The sequence below is a fragment of the Arvicanthis niloticus genome, chromosome 18 (assembly GCF_011762505.2).
Source record: "Arvicanthis niloticus isolate mArvNil1 chromosome 18, mArvNil1.pat.X, whole genome shotgun sequence".
NCBI lineage: Eukaryota > Metazoa > Chordata > Mammalia > Rodentia > Muridae > Arvicanthis > Arvicanthis niloticus.
The window spans coordinates 33,141,612-33,162,215 of NC_047675.1; the positions used below are offsets into that span (position 1 = coordinate 33,141,612).

At 46.0% G+C, this 20,604-nt stretch overlaps 2 protein-coding genes across 3 annotated transcripts in view; both read right to left on the minus strand.

Moving 5' to 3' along the window:
- Nucleotides 1-938: 938 nt before the first annotated feature.
- Nucleotides 939-5,424, minus strand: Tmed6 (transmembrane p24 trafficking protein 6). Its single transcript, XM_034522926.2, has 5 exons — nucleotides 3,862-5,424; nucleotides 3,402-3,657; nucleotides 2,421-2,547; nucleotides 1,524-1,672; nucleotides 939-1,303 (listed from the first exon to the last, which is right to left on the minus strand). Exons 1-5 carry the CDS (start codon nucleotides 3,912-3,914, stop codon nucleotides 1,073-1,075), a joined length of 816 nt encoding a protein of 271 aa, XP_034378817.2. The 5' UTR covers nucleotides 3,915-5,424; the 3' UTR covers nucleotides 939-1,072.
- Nucleotides 5,425-7,162: 1,738 nt separating this feature from the next.
- Nucleotides 7,163-20,604, minus strand: part of Terf2 (telomeric repeat binding factor 2) — a 28,997-nt gene continuing 15,555 nt past the window's right edge. Inside the window, exons 6-10 of one of the 2 annotated variants that reach the window (XM_034522971.2) lie at nucleotides 19,846-19,946; nucleotides 17,104-17,364; nucleotides 12,597-12,682; nucleotides 9,416-9,456; nucleotides 7,163-8,299 (exon numbers count right to left, since the gene is read on the minus strand). In XM_034522971.2, coding sequence (XP_034378862.2) covers nucleotides 8,141-8,299; nucleotides 9,416-9,456; nucleotides 12,597-12,682; nucleotides 17,104-17,364; nucleotides 19,846-19,946 — 648 coding nt within the window. In that variant the 3' untranslated portion in view covers nucleotides 7,163-8,140. Of the gene's footprint in view, nucleotides 8,300-9,415; nucleotides 9,457-12,596; nucleotides 12,683-16,971; nucleotides 17,365-19,845; nucleotides 19,947-20,604 lie in introns of both variants that reach the window. The other variant, XM_034522970.2, reaches the window with a different exon arrangement.

A 20,604-nucleotide genomic window follows, 5' to 3' on the forward strand; every position in this document is an offset into this window, starting at 1 on the left:
TGGCCTCTTAACTCAGAGATCTGTCTGCCTTCCAAATGCTGGGGCTAAAGATGTGCCCACCATGCCCAGCTTCAGAACAACTTCTTAATAGACTATGTGTTTTAGTCACTTTAGGGGACATTGTTATTTTTTGAGACAGGGTGTCCCATTATAACTAAGTTGGTCTGAAACACTATGGGGCCCAGGCTGTCTTAGCCTCTCAAGTGATGGTATCATAGGTCTATCACCACACCAGTTTCTAAAGGTAACATCTTAAAGTAAAACATTTCCAACTGCCGGGCGGTGGTGGCGCACGCCTTTAATCCCAGCACTTGGGAGGCAGAGACAGGCGGATTTCTGAGTTCGAGGCCAGCCTGGTCTACAGAGTGAGTTCCAGGACAGCCAGGACTAAACAGAGAAACCCTGTCTCGAAAAAAAAACAAAAAACATTTCCAACTGCTGAAGGGCCCTTTAAACTCCAAAAAGTTGTCTTTGTCTTGTTTTCAACTCTCCTTTCAGAGCTCTTAACTTTGAGATACGGTCTTGAACTGGCTGAGGCTGATCTTAATGCTTCTTCCTCAGGAGTGCTGGATTTCAGTCCGATGTATGTGGTGCCAGGGATCAAAGCCCAAGCTGCATACAGAGCAGGTACGCTTACTGAAGCTTCATCCTCAGAACCCCCTTCCAGCGTTCTCTACTAACTTCTACCGGCAACCAGTGAAGGTTAATGGACAGCTGTATAAAGATCAGGTTTTTAGCCTGAGGATGTTGTTACACACCTTGCCAGCAGTGGAGATGCAGAGGCAAGTGAATCTCTTTAGTTTGAGGTGTGTTGAGTCTACTCAGCAAGTTCTAGGCTAGCTAAGGCTACATATTGAAACCCTGTCACAAAAAAAAAAAAAAAAAAAAAAAAGGTACTTTTAACTTTTGGCATTTAATACATATTTTAGGATAATCAGCATCAGAACTCACTTTTTATTACTGCCATTTGCCTTTATTGATGGGCACAAGGAAAGGGGGATTTAAATTAACTTTTTTCCCCAATAACTTTCCAAAGCCCATTTGATCAAAGCTTTGACAACTATGTTATATGTTAGCATCTTGGCTTCTTTATGTCAGTAGTTGAGACAGTGAAAAGACGTTTCAAGAAATAGAGCTGAAGGACCCCGGAAAGAACAATGGCAAGGCTCTGAGCTGTGGACCACCAGTTCACATAGGTGTAGTTAGACTGCAGGAGGAAAAAGTCAGCCACCTTCCTCATCCTGGCAGAGTTGTAGAAGCGCCACATGTGGAAAACATGGTTCTGCACCTTTCGAGTGCTGTCCTGTGGGAAGAAGGAGAGCCAATCTGGCTGCTGTTTGGGTCTCATCTTGCCCTGTGGACTTGATGACCACCCATTGTCTGCCCAGGCCTTGGTACCGGAGGAGCGCCATGTCATGCTGCATAATGATGAGCTGAAAGACTCAGCTCTTTTTGCCTATTTGGTTTTTATTATGAGTCCTCCCTCATTCAGGTGACACCCCCAAGAACACCAATACCATTACCTCGATGGCATCCAGAGTATCATTCAGCTGTTTTCTTTGACTCTGCTTATGATCCATCTCGGGCCCCTCATAGAAGACTCCGAAGTTGAGATACACTTGTATAGAACTGAAGCGATTCTGCTCATTTTTCAGACAAAGCTTATAGAAACCTGTAGGAATTCCTAGATCTCATTACCAGGTCCTCGGTGCTCCACACTGTCTCACACTTCCCCATAGACATAACTGTTCGCCAGTTTATTTTATTTTTTAATTTGAGGCAGGGACTCACTAAGTAGCTAAGCGTGGTCTTGAACCCAGAATTCTCATGCCTCAGCCTTTGAAATGCTGGGATGAGGGTCATGCACTACTACTTTTAGTTTGTTCTCTGGTTTCAAATTACTACTACAGCGGCTGTTTATTTAGGAAGTAACAAGCCCATTTTTGATGCAAAGTTCTTACCAGCAACTAAATATTACAACTACATTTTGCTAAATGATAACTCCTATATTAGATTAAAAATAGTTTTTCTCTTCCAACACTAATTCCTACTTTGTTTTTTGCTTTGTCTTGAGATGGGGGTCTCATTATGTAGCTATGAAGACCAGTGTGGTGGTTGGAGTGAAAATGACCCCATACGCTCATATATTTAAATGCTTGGTCTCTAGTTGAGAGAACTATTTTGGGAAGGATTAGGACATGTGGCCTTGTTAGAGGAGGTGTGTCACTGTAGGTGGCAGGGTATCTCTGTTTAAGAGTCCTGGCTGTCCTGGAACTCTGGAGACCAGGTTGTGGAGGTCCACCTGCTACTCCCTTCAGAGTGCTGGGATTAAAGGCTATTGCCACCACTCCCCAACCCTTATTTCTCAATTTCATAGAAATGTATGACGATTAGTATAGCTTTAGGAGATGCATACATACCCTTCTCTTGTGTAGCAAAGTTAATCTGGCCTCGTACATCCTGGGAAGTGTCAATAAGGAAACCCTGTGGGGTATGTGCCGTGGCAACAATGTGTCGGTCATGTGACATTCCGAGAGTGCGCTGAACCTTCCATCACCATGAAAAAAGAGAAAAGGCCCTACTACATCATTCAAACACCAGCAAGGTGGTAAGACTGATGCTGTATCTCAAGTATGAGGCCAGTGCCTGGGCTACATGAGACCTTGTGTCCCAGAGAGCCCCCACAACCAAAAAAAAGGCAACTGAAGTTACCTCTAACTTTAATATTAAGCTCCTTGGGTGGCATAAGCCCCTTTGGGTGTACTTGCCCAAGGGATACGCACCTTCCAAAAAGAAATAGAATTGTCTGGTTGCATAGACAAGCACTGAACTGGTTATTCTCCAGGTTGCTAGGATTAACACAAGCAGGAGACCTGACACTGTTCCCACTCCATCAACTCAAGTGATTTCATTTGAAATCTAGTATGGGACTCTTACTTCTCTGTCTCTGTCTCTTTCTGTCTCTCCATCTCTCTCCTTTCTTGACAGGGTTTCTCTGTGGTGCTGGCTGTCCTGGAACTCACTCGTAGACCAAGCTGGCCTTGAACTCAGAGATACCCCTGCCTCTTTAGTCCTCTGCTGGGACTAAAGATGTGAGCCCCACAATTATATGACTATTTTAGCAAGTGTTGTCTTTCCTCATATCAGAGGAAAGGTGAAGGTTGCCTCTCCTGAAGGAGCAAGGTTTTGTCCATTGGCTTGTACCTTCTAGTTCTAGACCAACCCATATGTTTTAGTTCCTGTTGCTGGCTATTCTATTCATCCAAGTCTCACCCAGAGTTGCTCTCTGAAGGTCCATTTGATTCACAAGTGGCAGCCACAGCCTCATAGAGAACCAGACCTTGGCTTCATCAAAAGCCTGGCTTACTTTATAAAAGGTATGGCCAGAGGCCTCCACGCACCTCATAGCTGAAGTAGAGGTAACCCATCTGGTTAGCAAATTGCCAGAAACATTCTGTGTCTCCTGGCTGGACCACAATGGCAAAGTCATTTCGATCAGCTCCACGGAAGAATGGCTGGTCCTTGGAGCCAGGTAGTGGATCTGTCTCTTGGCTCTTAGCAGAGGTCACTAGGCTTAGAACCACCAGCTCAGCCACAAGGAGCAAAGGGAGCATGCTGCCTTCCGTGGAGTCTTCTACAGGTGAGTTGCTCACAGTCCTGCAGAAAAGAAGTCAGACAAGCATCTGGCTAATCATTAATCCCACAAGCCAGTTGGGACTGCAATACAGGTGCCATGCACTACAAACCCCTCCCCCACCATGTTGGCCCACAGAAGGATTTTGCTTTCATCTCAAGTAGCTTGCCAGATCTAGATAACGGGCAAGAGAAAAGTACTTAAGCAGAAGAGAGCTATCCATCCACCTGTCCATCCTTGGAGGTGTTTTCTCAGTTCTCGATTCCTGTAGATTAAACATGTGGCAAGTTCATTTGCAGCCATTGTACATAGTGACAAAAGCTGGCTGGGACGAGGTCTCTCTTATAGCAAATGGCTAAGTGCCACTGACAGCCTTATTCAACACCAGGGTGGCATCTGGCTGACACATTTCCTGGCCTAGAGCAAAGCACAGAGCATAAATAGATACCAAAGACATTTTTCTCACTGATGGGGTACAGTGCAGGGTCTCCTATGTAGACCAGACTATTCTTTAAATATTTATTTTATGTATTTTATGTATTTTATGTCTGTATGTACATTGACACACCAGAATAGGGCACCAGATCCCATTGGACTAGTTATAGAGGGTTGTGAGCCGACACGTGTGTTCAATTCTGGTCACCCAGGACCTCCAGAAGAGCAGCCAGTGCTCTTAACCACTGAGGCTCTCTCCAGGCTGGTCTTGAACTCAGAAATCTGCCTGCCTCTGAGTGCTGAGATCAAAGACATTTGCCACCACACCCAGCTACATAAAAATTTTAATATATTAAGTACTGGCTACTTTTCTGTCAACTTGACATAAGCTATACTCATCTGACAGGAGGGAGCCTCAATTGAGAAAATACCTCCTCAAAAAACCAAAAAAAGAGAAAGAGAGAGAGAGAAAGACAGAGACAGAGAAAGAGAAAAAAATACCTCCATAAAATCAGGCTGTAGGCAAGCCTGTAGGGGAATTTTCTTAGTGATTGATGGGGAAGGGCCCACTCCGCTGTGGGTGGGGCCACTCACAGGCTGCTGGTCCTGGGTTCTAGAAGAAAACAGGTAGAGCAAAAACTGGAGAAAAGGTTCGTAAGCAGCCTCTGCGTGAGCTCCTTCCTGCAGGTCCCTGCCCTGCTTGAGGTCCTGTCCTGGTTTCTTTCAGAGTTGAGCTGTGATGCGATTCGATGTGCAGAAACCAAATAAGCCCTTTCCTCCCCAAGCCACTCTTGGCCCTGGTATTTATCACAGCAATAGAAACCCATCGTAAGGGTGAACAAGGTGGTCCAGCCTCCACTGACTCTCTCCTGCCTGGTCGGAAAGCTCTGAAGTTCTCCAAACCCTCTGAAAGATGAAACCTTCCCTCTTCTTTACTCATGACTTCTTTGGCACCCAGGAGGGAGTGCCAAAATCCACTTTTAAACTATTATTTATTCCAATTCTAAACCTATTACACATCCCAATCCCTCATGCCCTGCTCGTGGCTTCCACGCCCGCTGTGGCGGGCACTGGGCTCAGCATCTTACCATGCTTACTTTCACCCTCGCAGCACTGCCATCTACTGTTAGTGTTGGGGACACACACAAACCTGAGTAGCTCATGGTCCCACAGGAATAGTTGGCATAGCTGGAGTCGTCACGTTCTAAGGTGGTTTCTCAAATGGTTAGTTTCTAAACTCTGACTCCTGTAACTTTGTGTGTGTGTGGTGGTGGTGGTGGAGGAGGGTGTAAATAGGATCTCACAGTGTAGCCCAAGATGGCCCAGCATCAGCCCAAGAGGCTAACTTTTTTTTTTTTTTTTTTGTTTTTCGAGACAGGGTTTCTCTGTGTAGCCCTGGTTGTCCTGGAACTAACTCTGTAGACCAGGCTGGCCTCGAACTCAGAAATCCGCCTGCCTCTGCCTCCCAAGTGCTGGGATTAAAGGCGTGCGCCACCACCGCCCGGCACATTTTTTTTTTTTTTTTTTTTTTTAATTTTAGCCAGTCTATGATGGTTTGGGTAATAGTCGCAGGCATTTAATACTTGGTTCCCAGTTGGTGGTACTGTTTGGATAGGTTTATAAAGTATAGCCTTGCTGGAGGAAGCATGCCACTAAGGATGCGCCTCTCCTAGTTTCTCTGTGTATTTTAATGAACTTTTTTTGATACTGGGATTCACGCTATCCTGGAGTTCACTCTGTAGATCAGGCTGGCCCGTCTCTGCCTCCCAAGTGCTGGGATCAAAGCCGTGTACCACTATGTCCTGCTCTCTCTCTGCTCTGTGCTTGTTCAAGATGTGAACCCTGAGCTTCTGCTCCAGCTGCAATGTCTGCTGCTTGCTGCAATACCTTCCTGCCAGGATGGATTCCCTCCCCTCTAGAACCATAAGCCCAAGTTAACTCAAGTAAGTTGCTTGGGTCATGCTGCTTTACACCGACAGAAAATAAATTGATAAAGTCTTTAGGAAACAACTTACAGAACGGGGCAGTGGTGGCACACACCTTCATGTCAGCACTCGGGAGGCAGAGGCAGGCGGATCTCTGTCAGTTCAAGGCCAGCCTGGTCTACACAGCGAGTTCCAAGACAGTCAGGGTTACACAAAAAAACCCTGTCTTGAAAAGCCAAACCAAACCAAATAAACAATAGGGAAGGGCTACCATTCTCCTCAGTTGGTACAGTACTGAAAAGTTGCCATATGGGGAGGGGAAAAGGGGAGAGAGAGAGAGAGAGAGAGAGAGAGAGAGAGAGAGAGAGAGAGAGAGAGAGAGAGAGAGAGAGAGAAAGCATTAAAGCAAAATTAAAGCAAACAAAAACCACTAAACCTATCTATATTGGCACCTTTAAACCAAGAATTTCCCAGAATTCATCCCACTGGCTCCAATGGACATTGTCTCCACACCTGGGAGGCCCGGTGGCTCTTGGGAAGTTTTTAAGTCAGAGAACTCAGGACTACTTCATTCATTCCACATCTCCAGTCAAGTCCCACTGCCAGCACTGTCCTGTCAGGAGCCCTGTATGAGCACACTTGTCCCGTGGACATGACACATGCTGACTAGGGTATTTTGCCTCTCTAATTCATCCGTCTTACCCACCTCCCTAGAATGAGCCTTCTGATGATGGGTTTGAGGTAAGAAAGCAGGACTCTAATCAGGGCTGCAGGGAGGCCACCACTGGTGACAGCTACAACGCACCGCACCAAGCTGCTCTGGGTCTCACTACCTGTGGCTTCTCATGGTGGCTGGTAAGACAGCCGGAGTATCAAATGCCAGATACGGCTGACAGGGGCTAAAGCGCACTCTCCACATGTCAATCAAGTTAAAGACAAAACCAGAAGCTTCCACATGTCTCTAAGTTTGCCTTTCATTCACACAGCAGACAAAGTCAGGATCCTTTAGTCCCTAGATAAAGTGATACCTGGGGGAAAGGGACAAACAGAAGGAAAGTCTGTTACAGCACGTGTGGCTACATCCAAGGGCAACAAAGTGGCTTTGTACCAACTCAACAGCAGCCCAAGCTGAATCCACGCTGCGCTGCCATGAACCAGCTATAGAAACTTGAGAGAAGCAAGACTTTAATGAAGAATGCTACAAGTAGGAACAAGTCATTCTCATATTTAAAAAAAGATTACAGAAAACACTTTACTCAATTTTTTTCTTTTTTGTTTTTGCTAAAAAGACAGTCTGTAAGGATGTCTGAGAGACAGCAAGCACGACACAGTACAAAAGGAGGAGGGTATGTCAGAGTTTGGGGCAAGACATGAACAAAGCAAGACCAGGGAGGTGTGGGAGAAACTGTATCACAGAGTTAGCCATTATACTCAACAAATGATTTTTAAGCTTTAAAATTCCAGCATAAGGAAGAGTTCTGAGAAAGGAATGGGTAGGGGAGTGGGGGGTCTAAGCTTATCTACAATCACCATTTAACCAAAACCCACTCGTCCGACCCCGTGAGAGGTGAACCCGCATGCAGCCCAGCACTTGTCAGCACGGTGCCAAGGCAGGCAGGTCCAGGGGTAGACACAATTGGCTGAACAGTTTTTTAAAAGGAATCTGATTCCATGGGGACTGAAAAATCTCATCTGGGCTCAACACATGGAATTCCTTTGTACTTGAGTCAGAAGCCAAAACTCAAAGAGGCTTAAACTCATTCCCGATAATGCTCACATTTCTGGTTTTCACAGGTCATGAGAGCATATGTGCTCCTAATGGATTCCACCATTTCTTAGAAGATTGGATGGATTACGAGGGATTCAAATTGAAGCAAACCACTAAAGGGAAACACTAATGATATTCTGGCACTGCACAAGCTGTGTGCCTGCCTGTCGCCTCTGCCGCGGCCATGGGCAGGCCTGGCCTTGCTTCTTGGCTCCATGATCTCCATCAACAGTGACGGGAGTGTCCCAGGACCTCCCAGGACAGAAGGAGGTTGCCACAATTCTCATCTCAGTCCAGCTTCTGGAAGAGTCATCAGAGCATGAGGGACGATGGTTGAGAACCATATTCTTGAGAGTCCTGTGGCTATGAAACCCTTTTTCAGTTCATGCCAAGTTTTTTCATGGTCCGCCAGCGATCCTTAATCATCACAGCTGTTCGGTTAACAAAGGGGTAACTTTTAGAAATGGCGGCCCAGTTGCCTTCACCGTACTTCTGCACCCCGTCCTTCACCCACTCGCTCTCTTCGATGGTCCACTTCTGCAAAAGAAAGCCAAACGACTTGTCACAACGTGTTGCCACTTACTCTTTCCCAACATACTAATCAAATCAAACTCAAAAATCCTGAGCATGCTCTGCACCCAATAGCAAGGGTAACAACAAGGTACAAGCTGAGTGTGGTGTCACAGCACAGGGAGGCAGAGCAGGTGGATCTCTGTTTCAAGGACAGCCAGAGTTCCATGGAGACACTGTCCAAACTACAGTACAAAGAGCAAACCAACACTGTAGGTCTAGACAGTAATTATCGATGTTCTGACATATCATTCTTTATTGCTAATCATGGTATGGGCTTGGACAGACAGCTCAGAGGTCAGGAGCACTTGATGATCTTGGAGAAGACCCTGGTTTGGCTTCCTATATTTGCATGGTAGATCACAACCATCTATAAACTCTAGTTTAAGGAGATCTCATGTCCTCCTCTAGCTCCCTGGGGCACTGTATACACATGGTACACAGACATACATGAAGCCAAAACACACAGGAAAAAAATCCCCCCAAACTAAAAAAAAAAATCTCCAAACTCTAAAACCACTGGAACTTAAAAGTAAGGAAAGAAGTAAACGGAGCAGGGCGCAGCTCAGTGCACAGTGCTCGCCAGGCGAGTGTGAGCCCTGGGTTTACCTCCTGTATCAAAAATCAAAACAACAAAATCCAGAGTTTGAGCCTAGCTGGAACTACCCTGAGAGGTCTTTTTGGCAGGTGCATGGGTAAACTGCGCCTGAGAAGGGGACTTGTTTTACTGATTCTTGTAAAACTCACATCAGAAAACACTCTTAAGGGAGGGAAGCAACAGTTAGGAGAGTGCATGGCTGTCTCCCCAGAGGACCTGGTCCCAGCATCCACATGGCAGCTCACAACCATCTCTGGCCTCTCAGACACCAGGCAAGCACATGGTTCACAGACATACCAATTTTGGCTTCCAGCACCAGTACCAGGTGGCTCTCTCTCAGTCATCTGTAACCCAGTTTTGAAGGATCTGACTCTGGTCTGGATGCTATGAGCAGTGCAGTCACATGTGTAAGCCCCCACACATACATAATTCAAAACGAAATCTTAAGTGTAGGCAAAACATCCACACATCAAGTTTTAAATTACCTGCTTTCTTGTTAAATTGGATGACTTGTCTTCACTTGGTGCTGTTGGAAAACATGTAAAGTATATTCAGTTTAGAGTTTACATGAAGAAAACATAAGAGTATCCCCAAAAGCAAACTCGGTTTAAATTTTGAAAGCAGCTGGAAATGCAGCTCAGTGGTAGTGACTGTCTAGCTTCAAAAGGCGGAGCTGGATTCCCAGAACCATAAAACCAGCAAGCAACGGATTTCACTACTGTTGAGAATAGAAAGGACGTCACTGAAGAGTGACCCCTTTTTGTCCTTTGATTGCAGTCACCTGAGGCTCTGAGACCCTGTACAAAGAAACGCTTTACAAAGAGGCTGCCAATAAATTCTGTGGGATTTTGTTTTTTGTTTTATTTCAGACAGGGTTTCTCTGTGTAGCCTGGCTGTCCAGGAACTCACTCTGTAGACTAAGCTGGCCTCGAACTCAGAGATTCACCTGCCTCTGCCTCTGCCTCCCGAGTGCTGGGATTCAAGGCGTGCACCATCTCTGCCTGACCAACACATTATGATTAATGACGAGACTTCAAGTTCTTTACCAAAACTATTATTTTCTAAATCCACTGAGGAACTAACACATAAAAAAGTTCAGTGTACAGCTCAGTGGTAGTGTGTCTGTATAATATGTACAAGGGGCTAAATTCAATGGCCAAATCTCAAAATAAAAATTTAGGGCTGGAGAGACAATTCCTATTTCAGAGTCACCTCAAGTTTGGTTTGCAGTCCCTGCATCAATCATTTGTAACACCAACCTTGAGGGATCTGACAGCTCCTTCTGTATTTTATCACTGAGGTCACATGCACAAGTCCACACACATATACATAATTAAAAATAAAATCTTAGAAAGAATTACTATACATGGGTATCTCTCTCTCTCTCTCTCTCTCTCTCTCTCTCTCTCTCTCTCTCACACACACACACACACACACACACACACACACACACACACACAAATTCTCATTTACAACCTGTTGATAACTACTGTTCAGAAATACTTTACTGTTTTCTGGCTGGTGAGATAGTTCAATGGGTAAAAATGCACCTGGCCAAGTCTGATTACCTGAGTTCAATCTCCAGGGCCCACTTGGCAAAAGAAAACCAGTTCCCCCAATTTCAATCCATGGCATTTTTTTCTTAACCTCTCAATATGTAGTCTTGGCTGGCCTGAACTCAGAGAGAACCTCCTGCCTTTGCCATAGAAATGCTCAGATTAAAGGCATATGTATGTCACCAGGCCCAGTCTAGATGAAGGTATTTTAAAACTTTTTTTTATTACAATAGAATATATTTTCATTTTCTAAGCACATGTGTGTGCACACTCAAATCAAGGCTGGTGTGTGAGAAAGCTGGTACTCTACTTCGACTGTGTGGCTTCTGAAGACTCAACTTGGGTCCACTGGCTTGGCAGCTGGCCCTCTTGGAGGGTAATTCTTTTTTTTTGTTTTGTTTTGGTTTTTTTCTGTTTTTCGAGACAGGGTTTCTCTGTGTAGTCCTGGCTGTCCTGGAACTCACTCTGTAGACCAGGCTGGCCTCGAACTCAGAAATCCGCCTGCCTCTGCCTCCCAAGTGCTGGGATTAATGGCGTGCGCCACCACCGCCCGGCTTGGAGGGTAATTCTTAAGGACAAAACCTTTGGAATTTGGGAATTATTGTTGCTATTACAAGTCTTTACAACCCTACAAATGAAGATTTAGCTCTTATCTATTTCTATGAGAATGTACAATATGAGTCTGGCAGTGGTGGTGCATGCTGTTAGTCCTAGCACTTCGGAGGCAAAGGCAGGTGAACCCCCATAAGTTTGGGGCCAGCCTGGTCTATAGATTGAGTTCCAGGATAGCCAGGGCTACACACAGAAACCCTGTCTTGAAAAAAAGCAAAACCAGGGGCTGGAGAGATGGCTCAGAGGTTAAGAGCACTGGCTGTTCTTCCAGAGGTCCTGAGTTTAATTCCTAGTAACCACATGGTGGCTCACAACCATCTGTAAAGGGATCCGATGTTCTCTTCTGGCCTGCAGGCACAGATGTAGGCAGAATGATACACACACACACACATCATTATATATATACATATATATATGTGTGTATATATTAGGCAGAATGATACACACACACATATCATTATATATATACATATATGTGTGTATATATGTATATATATGTATATATACACACATATACATATCATTATATATGTCTATATATAATACACACATACATACAAACACACACATATATATACATATATATATAATTTGTGAGTTCCCCCACCCAACAAAACAAAACCAAACCAAAAGCAAACCCAAAATAAACACAACAAACAAAAAGCAGACTACATAGTAGGAAAGAGTCTAATGCAAATGCCAAGATCGTCAGAAGTATACAGAAAGTAAAATGTCCTGTCCTGTACACACATGCACAGAAACTGGTAAGACAACTTCTTCCCCCACCCCCTCGGATGGCGATGTAGCACAGCACACACACAAAAGAGGTTTTTATTTAAAAAATACAGGGGCCTGGGAGACGGCTCAGCAGGAAAAGGCACCACTGCCAAATGTAATAACCTGGATTTGATCCCTGGGACCTAGGTGGTGGGAGAGCCCTGCAAGTTGCCCTGACTCCTCCATGCACACACGCTACCTCCACACCCTGAACAATAAACAAACAAACACACAAATAAAATGTAATTACTAGTTTTTTAAACACAAGAGACCTAGCACTCAGGAGACAGAGACAGGTGAGTTCAAGGCCAGCCTGAGTTTTATAGAGTTTCAGGCCAACCAGGGCTATGTACTGAGAGGCCCTATTTCCAAAACAAATAAATAAACAAAAAGGAACAAATAGGTGTGCTGGTGGATGCTTCCAATCCCAGAGGTTTGGAAGCAGAGGCTCAGGAGTTCAAGGTGAAACTCTGTCTCACCACCAAGAAAACAAAAAGGACCAACGCCTGGAAGGCTGAGATATGAAGATCCTAAAATTAAGACCAGCCTGGGCTAGCAAGACCCTCTTTGCAAACAAAACCAAGCAATCTGATTCCAAATGAGATCAGGGAGTCACTGTCTAACCAGGAGGCAGAGGCTTCTGCAACACCAACCTGACACTCAACACATATCACACTTCAGCAAGCATCTGCAAGAGGGCAGAAAGAACCTGGGGGCTTACCCTGAACTTCAAACAGCTGGTCCTCTTCCGTCCAAACTTCTTTTTCTTCAAGCCCGTTAGGGCTGTTCCACTTGTCTTTGGATGCTCTAGGGGAAAACACTGAGAGTGAGCCAGGAAACACTCTCTCCCCTCCACCCACCACATGGAACTCAGCTCACTTTCAGAACATACTTGGGATTTACCATGCAATGCTCAAATTCACTGTCATTTGTCCAGGCATCTCCATACATGGACATGTCCCAGCATGCAGGGCCAAGTGTCAAACTGGGCACTGTGTCAAGTCCAACACCACACTGCCATCTCCCTCAAAACTTTTAATTTTCTCCTTTGTTTAGTTCTTCATTTTGTTTTTAGATAGGGTGGTACTCTGAGCTCTCAATCCTCCTGCCTCACCCTTCAGAGTGCTGGGATCCTCAGCAAGGTATCCATCAACACAGCCAGTCTTTGGGGCTCCTTTAAAGATCTCAGCACGTCTCCAACTTTGAAGGTGCAAGCTCTTCCCTCCCCTTTGCAGGGACACCCTCTACTCCTGTATTTACACTGACTTTGGTAGTCTACTTACTCCTGGAGTCAAGCTCAAGTTCAGTAGCCTGTTCTCCCCACTACGGCAACATCACAAAAGTGTATAGATTAGGCACAGTGGCCCATACCTGTAAGAGTACTTGGGAGACTGTGATGGGGAAATCACAAGCTCAAAGCTGGGCTGAAATACATATACTTGACTATTTAAACAACAAAAGCAGCACACTTCCTCTCTATGGTCTACGAAGCCAGGACATCTCCTGCCTTGTCTACAGCACATGCTACACCTACAGCAGTGGTTCTCAACCTTCCTAATGCCGAGACCTTTTAATACAGTCCCTCACGTCGTCGTGACCCCCAACCATAAAATTTTCGTTGCTATTTCATGACTGTAATTTTGCTTCTGTTATGAATTGTGAATATCTGAGATGACCCCTGTGAAAGGGTCCTTCAACACCCCCTCCACCCCCCAAGAGTTGAGAACAACAGGTTGAGAACTGCCGACCTACAACACCCAGGCTGCTCTGCTCCTATGAGTTACTTACTACCCCACTAGAAGTCTCTTCCTGGCTCAGGAAAATTATGTCTTTCAATGCCATAAAAATCAATCTTTTTCCTTTGTTGGCAGGGTTCAGTTGCTCAAACTGGCCATGAATGTGCTACATCATCAAAGAAGATCTTAATTTGCCAATCTTCTAACCTCCACCAAGGGCTCTAGTAAGAGGCCTTTTATGGCTGAGGACCAAACCAAGGGGTCCATGCGTGCCAGACAAGCACCCCATCAACTGAGCTTCATCCTAACCTAAGCCACCGATCCCAACACAGAAAGCCTCTGCTCCTTCTTATCTGTCAGTCTGAGGCCACACAGCGCTAGTTACACCATGGCTTAAAATAACAAAGCTAGTCAAGACAAGCCCCACCCCCCCTTCCTCTTTTGTAGATTTCCTAATTATCAAACCATGTAGCTGAGACAAATGATAGACAATGTGTATCCTGCTTAATTTGGGTTAAATCTAGAGAATAATTTACTTGAAACAAAGTGACATTTACAAGCCTCTTTCTTTTCCGTTTTACTGCGGATCACTATCTACAGACAGACAGGTAACAGGTTACTAAGTTCTCTACTTTCCCAGCCCTCACAGGAAGTCAGCTTGAGCCTTGGTTCCTTGCCAGTCTCCATTCCCTGGAACTGCTGCTCTGCCCTCTCTGCAGACTTCAAAGACTGGTTGTTAGGAACCTGTCTCCGGCTCTCAGCACTGCCTGTTGTACAGATGATTCAGGAGGGATTGCCTGGAGCCTACACACCCGTGTAACATGCCCTGTCACTGCAGCTGCCCACTTCTCCCATGTGGAAGGGTCCTCCTAGCTGTCAGGTAGCTGTGTGGCTCAGGGAAAGTCAGGCCATTTCTGGATCCCTATGTTCCTCACTGATTAAGTTTCATGAACAGTGGTCTAGCAGGGACTTGTTAACTAGCCTGTGGCTGCTGGGTTTTGCTCTTGAGGCTTTGGTCCCTCTTCTCTTCCAAATGAACAAACCTTAACTTCCCATTGGCCTACATACATTTGGGGGATGTCAAACCTTAAATATAAGAATCCCTTTTATGTGATCAATAAACTCCACGAAAATATCTATCATGTAAAGGTGCTTCAGGGGTAGAAAAAGTCTAGGTTGTAATGGCCTTGCCTTTCAGGCTCTTTCCTCTACCTGCCTTTCCCTGAGTCTTTCTGCCCCTGGTTTCCCCAAGCTTTCCCTGGTTCCCTGTAGCTGTCACCCGCTTCCTACCCTCCCCTCTGTGATGCCTCACAGGCCTGGGAACATAAAGTCTGTAACTGTGACCCTCAGTTTAAGAAGCTGCCTGACTGGGCGGTGGTGGTGCAAACCTTTAATCCTAGCACTTCGGAGGCAGAGGCAGGCAGATTTCTGAGTTCGAGGCCAGCCTGGTCTACAGAGTGAATTCCAGGATAGCCAGGGCTACACAGAGAAACCCTGTCTCGAAAAACCAAAAAAAAAAAAAAAAAAAAAAAAAAAAAAAAAAAAAAAAAAAAAACCGAAAACAAACAAATAAACAAAGGAGCTAGCTGCCTGCCTGCAATGTCCTCAAGATCCGGCAGCTCCTTGTGCTGCCCTCTCAACACTAACACCAGGGTTTCCACGGCCACAGACAAGCAGCGGCACTGCCAGACTGCTCTCCACAATCCACCTGCTGCCTTCCTGCTCTCTCAAGGCCAGCCCCACATTTGTTCCACAGGATGCTGTCCACCTAAGACTTGTATGAGCAGGCTCAGGAACTGCCCCCAAGCTCCCAGGGTCCCTCACACTTCCTCAGGAAAGACTCATGGGACAGTGTTCTCAGCTTTGCAAGCCTTGCTGTTGTCTGTCAGCACTCCTTGTTTCCCAGCCAGAGTACCACATCAGCCATGGACAAGTCCTACCTGCTGGATGTGGCTATGTCGTTAAACTCTACTGCAGGAACAAGTGGCTGGTGGCTTTCTGTCCACCTTAACCCTTACCCCCTTACCGCAGTGTACCCATCCCGCTTCATACCCCGGACATACACAGCACTGGGTATGCCTGCAACCTTCACAGACTCCGACCTATCATCCTACTGCATCCTGCATGTACGTTTCTTCATCTGCTCACGGCAGGCAGTGTCTACAACTCACAGGGGGGTTGTGAGGTATAAATGGGTCACATATCAAGCAAGGATGAAGTGTGAAGGGCTGCCAGTGACTTGTTTCTGAATGTAAGAGTACACACAGCCCAAGGAAATCATGTAATCACATGCCATAGCCTTTCACAGTGCAGGTCAGAACAGGGTCTCCAAACGATCACAATACACAAAAGTGTGAAGAGATGGCAATGGCCTTGGGAGATCAGTGTGGCACAGGACTTACAGCAGGCACAGCTACACAAGAGTTCATGGAGAAGGGGAGAGTTTCAGAAGAGAAACTGGTATATGTGGCTTCAGCTGCTGTGTCAACATCATGCAGCTTAAACCCCAGCTTTAGACCCCAAACACCCATGTTTGCTACTTTCAGCTGTGTGACATCAGGTGAACTAGTAACTTTTCTGAGCCTTCCTCATCTATACAATAGGGCTAACACCATCTCACGGAGTGAGCACAGCAGATTCCATAAGCTAACATATGGAAGTGCTTGAGCCCAGAAAACACTGAAGTTCCTCTCCCCTTGGAAGCACCAATGGAATTGACAGGCAACAATGGAAGGTGACAGTCCACTGTGGGAATGAGAGGAAGTGAATGTACAGCAGGAGAAACAGCATGTTCAGAGAGCACAAGCAAACCAGTGCCTAGAGGGTGGTTCCACACAGGCACAAAGGGCAGCAAGACTCAAAACCTGGGCTGGGAGTCACGATGGCCATAAAATTAATACAGTTAACATATTCTAACCACTGACCTACAGCAGCTAGCAGAAGATGGCAGATTAGAAAACCTTTGCTGAATTTGCTGGGTCTCAAATGCTCATGAAAGGTATACAACTACTCACTGGTCTTTCATAAATAGCAAGTATAATGAGGCCCAACTCAGACAAGTTTCACAAGTAAGACTGGTATTTCATCATTGAGACACTTGGGTCAACAGGCAGAAGGCTTAGAAGCCTTCCTTCCTTACTCATGCCCTAGGGCAGGGCCCTGCAGCCTCCAGCAGGCTCCAGAGCAGGCAGGGACCACCTGCCACACTGTCACTCCCTGCTTCAGTCTCTCTCATTCTAGCAGTCTGAGCAGCCTTGGTGGAATAGCTTAGCTGAAGATTACTTCATTCATGGAAGTAAAACCAGGCCCAACCAGGCCCGCCAACCAGCCCCCAAACTGCTACAAAGAAGGTCTTCATACTTGGGGTTCTTCTCCTCTGTGTGGGGTTGGCTGAGAGCTCTGGACTTGGACGGTGATGCTGACATGGCCTCCCGGGAGGCGTTGAGGCCTGGGCTGGGCTCAGTGCTCTGGCTGTCCTCCTCCAACACCAACCTGCTTATTGTCATGCGATTGTTCCTGGGCTGGCGGTCTGAGCCTCCCTCACCCTCAGCAGGAGCTGAACTTTCATTTGCATCTTTCCTGGGTCTCTTGTTTTTGTGGGTTGGTGATGATGGGGATGCTAGATTAGGAAGTACCAGATCTTTCTGGTCCAGTTTTGCAAAAGCCGCCTCTGAGTCTTGTGCAGTAGACAGAGCTTTGAAAGCTGCCTTCAGAGTCCTGACTCCGATGGTGGTTGGAGGGGTCCGAGGTTGTCTGCAAATAAAGCACACACAAGACAGTCAGTCTCCTCAGTGTGCAAACACACCTTAGAAGGCAGGACTTTTGCCGGGCGGTGGTGGCGCACGCCTTTAAACCCAGCACTTGGGAGGCAGAGACAGGTGGATTTCTGAGTTTGAGGCCAGCCTGGTCTACAGAGTGAGTTCCAGGACAGCCAGGGCTACACAGAGAAACCCTGTCTCGAAAAACCAAAAAAAAAAAAAAAAAAAAAAAAAAAAAAGAAGGCAGGACTTTTGTAAAATATAAGGCTTCAAACAGAGGGCTCCTCAAGATTGTCAAAATAAGAACAAGCCAATACAGAAAACATGGGGGAAGACAGGCTTCTTCCTTTAGACAGACAGCTCTTGTTTATAAAGCCTTTCACTTAATGAGCACAAATCTAAGTTGTATCAAATTTAAATTCCAAACAGGAGAACCTTGCAGGAACCATGGTCACCGTAGTCTGTGTGCTGTCAGCCCATTTAGTCTGTAAGATCAAAGCAATGTTTTGCATCATGTAAGAGCTGAGCAGTGCCTGCCAACCTCATATCTACTTGGGCAACCAACTGAAGGTGCTACAGTCTCACTGCAAATCTCCACTTCCTGCCATCCTGGTCCAGCCCTCATATGAGAAGCAATGAGTAGGTATATTCACAGTATACTTAGAAGCAGCGTCTTGAGAAAGTGGTGGGCCATGTGGTCTGGAAGCAATGTGACCAAGTTTTACAAAAATTTTATTGATTCCTGGGAACAAGTGAGTTTACAGTAAAATCTGTCAGGAAAGGGCAAACTGGCAGCCTGAAGGCCAACCTCCACTGATATGTGTGCCATACTGTCTAACACATGCAAAGTTGTTGTTTAAAACCAACATTCAAAGGTTGGGAAATCTAGCTCAGAGGTTCAGAGTGCTTGCTGCTCTTGCAGAGGACCCAGGTTCAGTTCCCAGCACCAACATCAGGTTGCCCATCATCAGCTCTGTGTAAACCCAGCTCCAGCTACTCAGATCCCTCTCCTGGATCCCACAGGAACCCATATGCACCATGCACACACATGCACACACTCAAAATAAAAAACCGTGTCCAAAACTTGACAACTCTAACCATAAAAAAAGAACATTTCACACACACAAAATCTGAACTCATTGTGGAATGCTCAGACACTCTTCACAAAGTAGCAATTGAACAGGAAACCTTGTCTCTCCTTGTTAGTGTCCTGCATTGGAATGTCTTTTTTTTTTTTTTTTTTTTAAAGATTTATTTACTTATTTTATGTATATGAGTACAGTGTCACTGTCTTCAGACACACCAGAAGAGGGCATCAGATCCCATTACAGATGGCTGTGAGCTACCACGTGGTTGCTGGGAATTGAACTCAGGACTTCTGGAAGAGCAGTCGGTGCTCTTAACCACTGAGCCATCTCTCCAGCCCCGGAATGTTTTATTTTAGGACCCATTTGGCCCTCTGTATTTCAAGCCAGGGTGCTATGATTTAAATATGGTTTCAGTGAGTCACATGTTGACATTTAACTCCTGGTTTAAAGATAGAGCCCCAGCAAGTAACTAGGCTAATCCTAAAAGGCCGTCAGGACACAGCCCCCTAGATTAACGACCAATGTACTCAGGACCAGGGGAGACAGACAGAGACAGACACACATACTCCTTCACCATCCGCTGGCTGCCAACAAGAAGGCCAAAGGCCATCCTACATATGGACCCTCACACCTCTAAAATTATGGCTATATAAAAATGTACCAGGGCTGGAGAGATGGCTCACCTGTTAAGGTTAGGCTCACAACCAAAAACATAAAAACGTTCCCTCTACCCCTGCAGGAATCTACCCTTTGGTTTTCATGTTAAATTACCAGACTTGAGATTCAGACTTGTCTTCCCTTCCTTCCTTTTCTTTGACATCTGCAACCAGTTCTTTTCATTTATTTTTGAGACAGGTCTCACTATATATAGCTCAGGCTGGCCTCTAACTCAGAGCCTCTTGCCTCTGTCTCCCAAGTGCCGGAATAAAGCTATGTGCCACCAGAGGCAGGTAGATCTGAGTTCAAGGCCAGCTTGGTATACAGAGGAAGTTTCAGGACAGCCAGAACTACACAGAGAAACCTGTCTTCCCCCACCAACTCTCCCCACCCCCTCCCAAAAGCTATGTGTCACCATGCCCAGCAGCTATCCAGTCAGGCACTCAGCTCAAACTGAAGTCCTAACACATGAGAAGCTGAAGGAGTATTGCTGAGTTCCTGGCTACAAAGTCAGATGGGGTGGAGGTAGAGGGGGCTGACCCACAAGTTACGGGTGAGGCAGAGAAGTAAAATCAGAACCTTTGGGGAAGTGCCAATCGGGACCGTCACAGACCACAGGCAGCTAGTTTCATTTCCTAGGCCATGTTCTCTGCCTCTCAAAGTGTGGTATGCCAATAACCTGGTAATGTCAGCAAAATGTCTCCCCCACAACCACAAAAGGGCATCCTCACCTTGGAGGCTCTCTGAGTGGTTTTTCCACTGGCTCTGGGTGCTTTTCTTCCCTCACTGTACTTGAAGCAGCTGATTCAGATTTCAAAGCTTTTTTAGCCATCTAGGAAAGGAAGGGAGTCATCAGAAGAGGAAGCCATGAAAGCTCACTTAGTGTCTGCTTCTTTCACCAGTCACACCTGACACATAAGCAATGCATTTACAGATCCAATCCAGGCACTGGCTGGAGGACAGATGGGAACAGCATGAATCGGGGCACCCTCAGACTTCTCTTCCTCATCTTGAAACAGAACAGCAGCATGGCCACAGCAGCCCCTCCACAGATGGCTAGTGCACTGAGAGCTCTTATGCTGCACCCTTGTCCTTCTCACCTCAGTCCCAATCCAGCTCCTGGTTTCCCAGTCTCTTTTGGAGTCTTCCCTTACTTCTTAAAAAAATATTTATTTTCACATATATGTGCACATGCTTGCCTGAGTTCATGTGTACCACACGCTCACAGAGGCCAGAACCTAACCTGGATCCTCTGCAAAAGCAGCAAATGCTCTTAACCCCTGAGCTATCTCTCCAGGCCCCTCCTATTTTGATTTTTTGAGGCAGGGTCTCGGCATACAGTTCTCGATGGCCCAGTACTCACAAGATAGACCAGACTGGCCTTGGACTTGCTGTGCCTTTCCTGCTTGTTTCCCAGGTGCTGGCATTATAGGGATGTGCCACACAATGCCTGGGTCAAACAGGTTTTTAAAACTTAGGGTAACTTTTAG

Excerpts from the sequence above, each read along its gene's own strand:
- Tmed6 (XM_034522926.2), bottom strand. The coding sequence starts at position 3,914 with ATGTTTAATCTACAGGAATCGAGAACTGAGAAAACACCTCCAAGGATG. Across the intron at positions 3,658-3,861 it reads ACACCTCCAAGGATGGACAG|GACTGTGAGCAACTCACCTG; the intron begins GTGGATGGATAG and ends TCTTTTCTGCAG. Across the intron at positions 1,673-2,420 it reads CTTTGCTACACAAGAGAAGG|GTTTCTATAAGCTTTGTCTG; the intron begins GTATGTATGCAT and ends GAATTCCTACAG.